Raw genomic sequence first — 12,502 nt, 5'->3', positions numbered from 1 at the left:
CACTTCCTGACTTCATGGTTCTAAGCAGTTTTCAGCAATTCATTTTAGTTTTTAGCAGTTTTTAGCAATTTTGGTTATCTAGATGCAGCCATGTCCTAGAAATTCTGTTTATATCCTTGAATAATTTTTCATTGTAATTAATACGTATTATTATTTACATTAAAAGGATAAAGAGACTTAAATTAACTATTTTCCTAATGAACTACGCTGCGCACCGCATGACTGACAGGATGGCTGCACTTCTCCACCATCACCCACGTGCGTACAGTTTTGACCGAACAGATTGAGTGACCCAAAACTCAGTTGTATTATACTGTATTAGACTCTGTATTGACTGCTGTTTATTTGTTTAGCATTATTGGCTTTTTGATGCATCCTCCAATTAGTACAGTGCTACATATAATAATGTGCTTGCTACTGCGTGCTGGCGGCCAGCAGTGCGTAAAATAATAACCCGTTAAGGGCGTCTCTCCTTGAGCAATAGTCTTTGATGGCATTTTTCAGGCTATTAAAACTTGAACTTTGTTACAATATCGCAGACATATGGGGCAAGTAGTGGACTGCTGTGTGTGTGTTTATGTGTATGCATGTGTGTGAGAGACAAATGTTGATAGTGGCCTATAATGAGACCCCCATGAAGCTCAGATTATAACTCGAACCCTGATTTTAGTGAAATATCTTAATATTTAGTGAAACTATTAGATGGACTGCCAAGAAAATTGGTACCGACACTCATGGTCCTGACAGGAGGAATTCTATAAACTCTGGGGATCCCTTAACGCAGCAGTCACAATTGAACATATAATGCAAAATTTCTCTCTGCTGCTAGTATCACTCTGCTAGGCTCCTCCCACCAAACCCAAATTCTTAAAGCCGCAGAAGGAGCCGGTTGCCTTGAAATCTTATCCTCTGTAGGGCTCGCTCTCCACGTCAAGATTCTCACCAGGGTCCCAGTCCCTCTCACCATGACTCGTCTCCTCAAAGACGCCCCTCCAATGCTTCACAGCCCGGGGAAGAGTGCCCCAGGTTTCAGATGCAGCTGCAAGAATGTCTCACAGAGAGGCTACACCACTGCCCCCCCTCAAAAGATACTCCCTACTGTTTGTCAGGCCTCTTTGCCACTCGTCGATACGAGAGCCGTGGCATCACACATGATGTGCCTGAAGCTCCATGCGGAGCCAGGATATGTTCACACACATGCTTTGTACTAGGCGCTGATGTTGGAAAAGGAGGGACGGAAAAGGAGGGATGGTTCTTTAATTTCATTGTTTGTAAAACTTCTAAAGCGGCGCGCTGAAGATATTGAACTTGACTGAGTGGGATCATGCGCAAAGAGGGGGGGCTGTGCAGCTTGTGCACGAGCACATTGTGTTTATTGTTAATTAGCATTTGTTAGCACACTTGACAAACTAAAATGGCGAACAAAGACTGCTACACATCCACATGTTGTAATTGTGAGCTTGTTAACATGCTGTGAGCTGATAGCATGACTGTAATGTATAAATAGTATAGTATTTAATACATAGTATTAGTTTTTTATTAACCATATACAGTACAGAACCCATATTTGACCATCTTGATTTTTACAGTAAGACTTATGTCATTCCCATTATTTGGCAAACATATTAGTAGTATCTCAACTTGATTTCCAGGAGACATTGTTTACTTAGTGGTGGCGTAATGCTAACATGGAAACTTGACACACACACCAATGAATATTTCATACATACACAACATTTTACATAACCTAGGCATTACTAATCTTGTAAAGCATAATTACACTGGATTTTACACACCCTTAAAACCATCTACAATCCAAAAAGCTCTCCTAGCAAAGTTAAAATGCCTCAACTGATCATGAGAAAGGCAGTGAGGCAGAGAGAAAATCAAACAACAGTAATAGTGCCAAACCAGAGCCTATTCCATAAACACTGTTCCTCACACTGTGCTGCTATCTAACACCTTCCTGATTTCTTTTGTTTTCACTCCATTGCTCAAGGCTGACAGACCCTTCTCAGGCTTGCTTCTTCAGAAACGTCTGTACCCGTGTATCACCAATTAGAGAAAAAAGCCTTAGAAAACATATGTGTCTTAAAGCAGCATTTCCACCAAAAGTACATACAGTCTAGCCAGCAGGCTACATGTTCAGCTCCCTTGTGGTCCAGCAGACTATATAAATGGGCTTAAATTTAGATGAATAGCATAAACAAAAGCATGTTTTTTTGAGTATGTACGACAAATACCACTTTAACAAATATCTTAATGACAATGTCTATATCAGTTGATGCAACCTCAAGCCAATTTCTGGATGATTTATGTGATTTATGATATATTTGACTCAATTGTCATATTTTTTATTTAAATCTATAATGTATAAATATTGTTATTTACTTTGGTCAAGTTTGGGTGTTTTTAAATGTGCTTTATAAATAACCTTGATTTGATTTGATTTAACATGTGTCCGTATAATATTGATCTTGATGTTTCTAAAGACATGCTTTGCCCCCCATGTGGGAGTATTACATGGACCCATATTCCCAATTCCCAATAGCCGAATCCGAACAAAAAATGCCTCCGTAACCACCTCAATGAGAAAAGACTTAATAAGGACCCGATTCATCCCAATCGTTAGGAATTTTCAAATGGGTAAGTAAGCATTAATCCGTTCAAAAGGATACATATCACCACCTAATAACCATGTAAATGTTTTATCTGATTGTTTGTCTCTGGTTAGAAAAATAGATTCTTTCTGCGCAATTTTGTTGGGTAACATTTGGTGACATGAACAAGTTTATGGGAGGGACAGAAACATGGCTGCAGCAAAACAAAGTGGCCTGTGAATCAACTTTTTTGTTGGAGACAGCGCTGCATTCACATAAATTCAGGCAGATAGGCAACAAATTCTGGATGGCACGGGAAAACAAAGAGTTGACGGAATGGCAGGACGGCAAAACACGCATGACGATTTGTTGCTGTGGTGGCGTTGCCTACACAAAGTTAATAGTTAGCCAGATTAGCCAGCACAACAAACTTTCCATATAACCTAAATTAGCTGATATTCTACCCAAATCTGTGCTTAGTGCCTGTTATATGTCTGCTTTACTAGTAAAATCTCAGTAGGATTTCAAGCTGATCATATGTTGTTGCACCAAAATTATTAGCTTCTCATTGTCCAGATCACCCTTGTGTATGGGAGGTAGGTAACATCAGGTTGTAAATTCCATTGTGGAAAAAGTTAAAAAAGTTAAAATATTTTAACTGTGGACGGTAATGCTGTCTACTGTTGCTCTTCCGTTGCAAGTAGGCTATTATCTACCACCCTCACATAATTTTACTGTTTGCCTACATGTGAATGCAGCCAACAGAATAAGAGATATTCTGTCTTCTTCTTCTGATACATTTCCAGGTTAAATGCTTGACAGCGGCCGTAACCACTTTGCACATATCAAAAGACGTATATTCTGATTTCATGCTTTAGGGCATGTAAATGTACATCTTATGGAATCTCTATGTAGAATGATTTCAATTGGGTTGAAGAGATTTTGTCCGTGTAACCCCACCAGCAGAGCTGGACAACACTGGGTGTGGTGGAAATTTCGATAAAATTGCAGAAAACCCAGCCATACATATCTGAGGTGACTCAGAGGGAGCCACCTTAAGAAGAAACTCTAAAGCTACAGTATTTTTACCATAAGCCATATTGCTTTCCAATGGCCAACCACAATTTAATGAGAATTCAGAGACGCTGCCAACCAAATCAAAACTCACCATGTCATTAAGAGACCAGCAGCTAATTATGTTGATTTGACCCACCGACCTTATAGTGGTAAACAAAGCCACTGAATGAAGTACAATTTGCAAACTGGAAATCCACAAAGAAGTAATGTAGTTCCGCTTCAAGGATCAAATTAATTACGTTAAGATTCAAGGATTACATTGTGTAGGCCCTATGGGGGCTTGTCATGACACAGTTTAAAGGATAACTTTGGTATTTTTCTACCTGGACCTTATTTTCCCATGTTTTTGGGTCAGTGTGACATATTGCGACAAGATTTTTTGGAATTAGACCAGTAATGAACAAATGCGCTGCAGTTGGAGGCAGCGAAACAGCCTGGTTGCCACGTAATCTTTGCGGGCACTTGCGGCCTGTCAAATTTAGTCCACTAAATGTTGTCACTGACAGGCTTTGATTATGATTATTATTACAAGTGTCTGACCACATAATGGAAATGGTCCCTACAGAGATCCACCTATTTTTAAAGATTATTTGTCTAACCACAGAGCATTAGTATACCGCTCTCTTCAAAGCCACCAGACTCCACTGATAAAAAAAAAAGGGGGGGGGGGGTTTGTTTGTGTTACTGTGTGACTTTGTTTACATTCTTGTGTGACTTTGTTGTTTTAAAGGGTTAAAACTACTAAAGTTACACAATAACACAAAGTTACCGATCGAGTCAGAAGTAAACCAGAGAGAAAATTCCTCTTTTTGTCAGTGGAGTCTGGTGGCTTTGACAAGAGTGATATACTCTTTAAAAAAAAGGTTTATTTCTGTAGGGATCCTTTCAACTGTTAACATACACTTAAAATCTGAGCCTGTGACCAGTGGCCATTGAGAGTGACGTGGTGCAATTGCCCACAAGGATTACCTTGCAGCGCTGTCTCATTGCTGCCTACTGCGGCATGCTCAATCAATACTGGACCGATTTCAAAAAATGTTGTCCCAATTAGTCACATGGGAAAAACATGGGATGATAGGTCCAGGTTGAAAAATACCAAAGTTACCCTTTAACACAATTGGTGCACAGCAGCAAGCTGCTTCCATTGTTATCGATGTTGGAGACTGTCATTACTGTGCTACAAGCTCCAGAACTAAAAAGAAAAGGTGTACCATTATTATTAGTGGATCACAGTTTCTAAAATCTCTATCAGAAACATGCTCCATCTCTAAGGTTGGTGCCTGTCCTTGTATCTTGGTTATATAATGGCCCTGCTCTTCTCTTGCTCACTGGAAATAAGCAGGCTGAAAAGGCAATGAGCTACTGATAAGTGGTTCACATTCAGGTACAGATGGTCCATGCAATTTATTTAAATGAGATTTGATTTGATTTTTGTTTTGTTTTTCTGCATGATTCACACATAATAAGTTCTCCATCATTGTGATCTCTGTGACTGTTGACCACATGCTGAAAATGTTTCATGTTTTCACTATAAGCAGTTTGGGGATATTTTTTACTCCACATTTGCTCAGCTTTTTTGTGATCTCTACAGAGACAAAAATCCTGTAATGGAGAGCCCCGTAGGGACATTTTCTACTGAGGGATGTGGGGTGAAATCAGTGAATACAAATGAATGTCTCGACAGTAGAAGCTGTCTGAAGCATCACCAGCTATCCAACAAATTACACAGCTCAAAGAGAAAAGAGCTGAGTCGAAGGGCAGGGAATCATTTAAATCCCTTCATTGTAACTCACTCACATTCTTCCAGACAAGTCAATTGTTATGCATAGTGAATATTTCTCTTCTTACGCGATTTTTTTTCTTTAGCAAAAGATGCATGATGATAAATGAGCCTTGCAGTGCTTTCAGAGATGGTGTATTACTGTATATAGGCTTCAGCACACTTACCCCATGAGAGGATCCAGAGCTATTCCTTTAGGATTCAGCAGGTCTAGTTGTACGATAGCTACACACGTGTCCCCACCACGGTCACAGACAGATATCTTGTCAGTGATGCGGTCAACAAAATAGAAGTTGCCTGTCAGCCAGTCAATGGCCATGTGCTCCACATCTGCAATGGCAAACAGAGGTTAGATTATATTAGAATATATAATACACTTTAGATTTTTCAACATATTGTATGTATAACTTAGTCCTGTACCAACAATAATGGGTCTTACATTTCCCATAATGCAACTTTCTGTTTAAAATATCTAGACTCCTAACACAAGATGAGATTACTGATGACATCATTGGGCTATTTTTTTTAAATTCTCTCCACCTCCATCGAGAGGCCAAGGAGACGACAAACAAAAGCTTTTAAACGCCTTTGAAATCAGCACGATTAGTTAACCGATTCTGAGGTGTAAAATTTGTGCAGTGCTCCTTTAAATTATATCAGAGCCACTGTTAATTCTGATTGACTGGCAGGTCTCCATTACATTTTTGTAAAGGACAATATAACATGGCACCTCTGATGCAGTTGTTCTAAATGAATCCACCAGCAGGTAATCACAGAAACAGTTCAAGCTTTGGCTCAAAACCTCAAAAAAAATAGAGAAATAACCAGTGAAAACAATGCACATTTAATATCAAACGTGTGTGATATTTGTGAGAATCTGGACCAGATTGACTAAAAGGAAGGGAAGAGAGCACTTCTGAAGTAGTGAAGCTTGTGTAGCCTGCAGGTTTGAATGACAGCTCTAGGGCAAAGGTGAGCAGCCGAAACCGCTGAGGCTAACCTGCCATCAACTGCACGGATAATGAAGAGATAGAGAGAGGCCTCACAGGTAAGAGTATGAGAGAAAATGAGATGAGAGAGAATGAGAAACAGGGAGCTGGGTGATGCGTTTATCTTCTATTCCTGTAGGCTAGAGTGTTGATTGAGATGATTTGAGATCAGAAAGTTTATCAGAAAGGTAAGGAAGGGAAAGGAATATGTACTGTAAGTACAGGCAACTATGAACAGCTGAAAACGTACGTTGCAAACTTTGTTGTGTTCTTATTTCTTGTTCCCGTGTGAGACCACGCAGATTCCTCATTTCAGCACAGCGGAGTTGCCCAGAGGACTCTGTAGAAAGGACCCAGCATACACTTTCCTGGTGGTGCTGGAAATCCAACGCCAATGTTCCATTTACACTCAGAGACCTCAGGGGCTGGAGGCCTGTTCCATTTAGATGGGCGATGACAATCCGATCTGAACCACCAATGAGAAGCATCGGACGGCTGTCACCAGGATCTGGGGTTTAAGGGAGAATATAGAGGGTTTCTTCATTTTGGTAGCACAATTTGTACTTGTGAAACATCAAGGGACCAACTGAACTCAAAGAAAGACAAGATTACTTTCTTTTTTTTTTAAAGGAACAGAGGGAAAAAAAAATTCTAAATATAGTCATGATGGCCAAAATGCTTAGGAGAAACACACAAACACTGAAAATGAGAAAATAAATGGAAACAAAGAAAGACAGCAAGAAGGCCTTGGTGTGACCAGATGAAACAGCACCAAAGCAATCAAATAAAAAATATTATTACTAACACAACAAATCCAAAAACATCAACTCCAGTGGTAGACTTGACTTTTCTTATCCCTTCCCTCCTGCTGGGAGCCAAGGCAGGACAGTCCATTGTAGTAAAAGTGAGATAAGCTACTTCATGGGCTTAATTGGCCGTGCACATTGGCTGACATTAGGCTCAACGGCCCTTATTTATCCCCATCTTCCACACAAGTTCAACTAAGGGCTACTCTCCTAATAAAGGCAATGCATCAGAATGTCTGGTCATATAACTGCTTCCCCTTATCCCTCTGAATCAACTTTTAGTAGTCAGACATTTTCTCCCACACTAGGGGGTAGATGGGGTTTTGATCAGGCTCTCTGATAGCCTGCCCTGACTCTTAATCATGCATGGAAAATCTTAGCTGATGTAGCAATAATGGTAAATATCTTCTAGAACAGACCTGGATACAGCACATTTGAAAAATTTACAAATTACAGACAAACACTATAATGGTGTCTTTCCACTAAAATTACATTAAGTGTTTTGTCAAAAATAATGTTAGAACTACAGCTTTTCCTCACTCTGGAGAAGCATGCCCTTGTTTGACAGAAGCTGGCAGGCTGAGCTCTGGTAGAAGAAGAAGAGACAAAGTAAACAAACTAACGCTGTACTTGGTTAGGATCTGTCTCTGCTTTATATCTGTAAGACTAGAGAAATATTCTGCCAATTCATAATTTCTTTTAGCGCCAGATAACATTATGATCTTCTTTGGCATTTTATTTCTTCTTGCAATGTTCCAAATAGGTTTCTTTACATTGCTTTATAATTTGGTTTACTCTGATTGGTGTTGGGAAAGTAGTGTTGTTGTGAGACCGGTCAGAATATGAGAGGGGGCAGGTAGTCTCAGCACGAACTGACATAGGGGACCCTTTTCTGGGCTCAGCTCTTGGGTTTGGAGGGCTTTGGAGTGGCGGGTGTCTAGGGGGCGGGATTTAAGGTGATTAAAACATTTTTGTGCTCCCTTTTGAATGTTAATTCATTTTTGCATCAATTTACGCATGGCTGAGATGTTTTTCATTTTCTATTTTTATCATGTCTTTTCTGATGGTTTTGCATTCCAGTTCAAACCATTTGTTGGCATTTTACCTTTAAAAGGCTTCAGTGTTTGTTTTATACGGTCAGCTTTAATATCTGCCTTATGAAATATTATACTGATATCATCAGTGGACTTGTTTACACCATCTCTGGTAGGGATATATGGTAGGGCTATGTTCATTTTGGTCATATATTGATATGCCATTCATCAGATCAGGTGAGTTCAAGGCCATCATGAATTTTTCTCCACTGTGGCCCATTTGTAAGTTGGATTTAATTTATACAGCTTACTGGGTTCCATTTTTGTGTCACTCATTTTCAGCTTAGAAATAAGTCTGAAAAAATGGGACTATCAATGAGAGCAGAAGGGTCCATGTCAGTGGATGCATGGATTACTATAGACCCAAGAGCTGAGGAGTATGTGAATCTTTGTTGACCCTGAACATTAAACAATGTACAGGCCTAAGGCCTGACAGAGATGCGTGACCTCAAGGTTGTTCCAGTGGGTGATGGTTGGTGGTAAAAAGGAGACTGACTAAACACTGTTGTGTAAATGCTGTTTAACATGTTTCAACTGACCAACTAATCAAACTGACGTTAGCAGTGCAATTTTCATTGGTGAATGTTTACTGCGTAACTGCATCATGCAAATATTGTTGACCATGAAGCCATCTGACTGGAACCAAATTTTTCATGAATGCAAAGATATGGGGCTTCATCAGGAAATCAAAACTTACCAAATATACATTTCTCCCTTTTGGTTAATTTTTTTTCTCAAATGAAAGCACAGGCCACGTGATTTACAGAGCACATCTGTGTGGTATAGCAGAAAAAAACTGTAATTTAATTTTAGTTGGACTTTAAGTATGTGGTGATACTCAAAAAGTCTAATAATAATAAGACCAAAACCAACAGTGAATTGGTCCTACTAACATGTAATACCTGTGTATGCCTGATATAGCTTATTTCTCTCTCACAGAGTTCCATATTTATTGCTGTTTTTTATGCATTCAAAAACACAGCAATGAGCCACAACATTGCACTGGAGTGAAATGTTACTAAATTTTGATTAATCTGGGGATTGCAGCTTATTGTGACTCAGTCCTACTGTACATACACCATGCTCCTTTGAATACTCATTAGCACAACAAAAATTTATTTATTTGCATCTGAAAAAAAGTCTCCAACAAATGCAATTTTTACTTATGTTAACTAAAAAATGCATGTAATTTAAGAAACTACTTGATAAATCCAACTAATCTAATTAAATAAGTCTTCATTTAGAAATAATGAGGCCAGTGTGGGAAGGTTGGAAATTACACACTGAAGGTCTTTGAATTGTTAAAAATATATAATTATTAAATGAAAAAATCCAATGATACAGTGATTAAATAAGTAATAAAGTCTTTTTTCTGCAACATGCAATTGCCCCTCACTTCCATAATCTACAGGTTGGTGTTCCACATGAGTCAGTGAAGTGCATTATCAAGCACACATGAAAACCATCAGCGTGCTGTTGAGTCGGAACACAAATGTAATACAAAATATTGTACCTTTCACTTTAGCCTGATCTAAATGAGAAGAGATTAAATCAAGAGTTTTACTTTCAATCTTACACTCAACACGTTAATATGTTTTTCATTCCCTGCTGCTCCATCATCTTCTGGCCTCAGAGAGCTCTGTCTGAAATTTATATTCATGAGATTTAACAACTAATGGTAACCCTATAGTTATCCCCGTACCACTATCGCTCTCTGCAAAATTAATATTAATGCATGTGAGCATTGGGTTCAGTTAAGTTTATGGGTAATCATATTCAGTTTATTCCTGGTAGGACACCAGTCACATTGATTAAAAGCTGCAACAGTGGTGTTCTCCCCAGCTAGGTGTGTTGGGCCTCCAGCTATTTTCAACCCATATATGCCATGGTGACAACATCCTGAAAAAAAATCTGCTTTGCTTTATGGTTCGATGCACAACAAAAAAAATTTATTGCACAAGGTTAAGCTTATTTGCTTGTGGATGGTGGACCACCAAAACACAATACCTGTTTTGGTCGTATATTTCTAAATAGGCTGTTTTACTCATCAGGACAAATTTGTTACCGGCATCAGGCATTAACATAAATCAGGGTGACGCTGGGCATTGTCTCCACACAAAATACTCCAGACTGCTCCCACTTAAAATCTCATGCTCATTAATTTTATCATTATCCTCGCCTGACCATGTCTACCCATTCCCATGTGGGTGATAGATGTGGTCACTGCTAAACCACATTAATCTTGCCCTTCCAAAGCTAGTGAGCACTAAGGCGACGATAAGCTAGAATTCCACTCCGGTTGAACAAAACCGCTGTTTATTATTAGAAATGAAACATACATACTATGCAGATTATGTTGTTTCCCAGTGCAAGTGTGCCGCTCACCTTGTTTGGCTTTGCAAGATATCCTGTCAGGCTGCAGGATGTATCCTTCTGTGCAGCTGCATCTGTATGACCCGTAGGTGTTCGTGCAGGTTTGGCTGCATGCGCCATACATGGCGCATTCATCATGATCTTATGGAAAAAGGAAGAGAGTCATTTGTAACAAATTAGGTGTGCTCAAATATGACCCAAATACATAAAGTATACTTAATATGGCCTCACTCTGGCACTTCAGGCATAATTACTTTTACAACCAATGTGCCTTTTTTTGGAGCTGCAGTACCCTATAAACCACTCTCTCATGACTTCCCCAAACAGGATCAAATTCAGGAGCAGTACTACTTTGTTAAAGCCCTTCCTCAAGGACAATTATGCAATTGTATGCCATGTTTTTGATATAAGGTATGTGCAGAGTCCAAGTAAAACACTACAACTCCAGAGGCACCTTTGACATCAAAATCCTGTCTTTCTTGCTGGCTGTCAGAAACCAGGCCCGTGGCACACATGAAGAGCGTAAAGAGGGAGAGAAAGAAACAGAGAAATTGTGTGCTGTAAAAACAGTATGTGTGTGTATGCAAGTGTGTTGGAGGTGTAATGCACTGCCTGCAGACAGATGGTTTTCATATACCCAGCACCTCCTGCTTATTTATCTGAAGGAAGTCTGGCTGAGGGTAAAAGGATGGATTGGTATGGGGTAGAGGGAGGAAAGGCAGGGGGCAACATGTTAGGAGGCCCCCACCAGTGCAGATGAATCCTACCTCTGCAGCTCGTCCCGTCCTCGCCAACCTCAAAACCGTCAGCGCAGAAACAGAAGGTACCGTTTCTCGTCATGACGCAGCCGTAGCGGCACCGGAGCTCATGGCAGGCCGACAGAAGCTCTGCAGGGTGAAAAAGAAGGAGAGGAAAAGTGAGAATAGGAGAAAAGGGGTATGAAAGAGTAAGTGGAATGGGAAATAACTTTTGACTTGGGAAACTACTTTTTTAGTTTTCCTCTTGTCGTGTCATGGACTCAAAAATGGTGTGAATTTATTGGAAATTATTTGAAGAAAAAAAAACTACAGGATCACTATAGGAGGGAAGTGATGAAGACCAAGTGAAAGGAATGTCACTGTGTTAATTATTAAATGTCATAGGGGATAAAGTGGAGAATTAAAAGCCATTTGTGACGGAGCAATCAAAGATTTCTGTATGATTATGAGTATGATTATTACCAGCCTTGCATTGTAAAGTCATCATCTGACACACTGATTGACTGGTAGCAGCCTTCAGGAAGTGCCAACATTGTGATTTCCCATGTATTTTCTGAATGTTGTGATTGGTAGGCCCTGTATAGCACAAATCCTTCTACAGAAAGGAACAAAGAACAGCTAATTATGGTGTGATGAAAGTTCAGCAGAATAGCACAAATGAAAGTATAACCCTCAAAACAAAGATTTAATTGCACAAAGATTGATATGCCACTACTAAACATAATGATGAAAGCTTGCATTGATTGTCCTTGGTCTTTCCTGTGCTAAGCATTTCAAGACATTATGAAATGATGTAGCAGCGGACCAAATCAATTCTTGACAGGGTGTATTTATGTTCGGTAGCACAGTGGGGACTGAATGACAATCAAAGCTTCAGTGATTATTGCTTTCTGAATGAAAACAGTCTTTGGTTTTGATTTTTAAGAGTTGGAATTATGTGATGTCAGTGGATCAGACACGCTGAAACACTTACTGAGTTATCAGAAGTCCATTTTTCATTACAGTAGGCTATCTAACTTTCTTGC

At 39.5% G+C, this 12,502-nt stretch overlaps 1 protein-coding gene across 1 annotated transcript in view; it reads right to left on the bottom strand.

Annotated features, from left to right (window-relative positions):
- Positions 1 to 12,502, bottom strand: part of lrp1bb (low density lipoprotein receptor-related protein 1Bb) — a 264,366-nt gene that overhangs the window by 139,891 nt on the left and 111,973 nt on the right. The window contains exons 4-7 of the mRNA XM_038720173.1: positions 11,487 to 11,606; positions 10,732 to 10,860; positions 6,697 to 6,954; positions 5,625 to 5,787 (exon numbers count right to left, since the gene is read on the bottom strand). Of these exons, the coding sequence (XP_038576101.1) occupies positions 5,625 to 5,787; positions 6,697 to 6,954; positions 10,732 to 10,860; positions 11,487 to 11,606 (670 nt within the window). The remainder of the gene's footprint in view (positions 1 to 5,624; positions 5,788 to 6,696; positions 6,955 to 10,731; positions 10,861 to 11,486; positions 11,607 to 12,502) is intronic.

Source organism: Micropterus salmoides, unplaced genomic scaffold (assembly GCF_014851395.1).
Source record: "Micropterus salmoides isolate LMB-PRFRI ecotype aquatic unplaced genomic scaffold, ASM1485139v1 Ms_hic_scaffold_15, whole genome shotgun sequence".
Classification (NCBI taxonomy): domain Eukaryota; kingdom Metazoa; phylum Chordata; class Actinopteri; order Centrarchiformes; family Centrarchidae; genus Micropterus; species Micropterus salmoides.
This window is presented reverse-complemented; position numbering and strand designations above follow the sequence as displayed.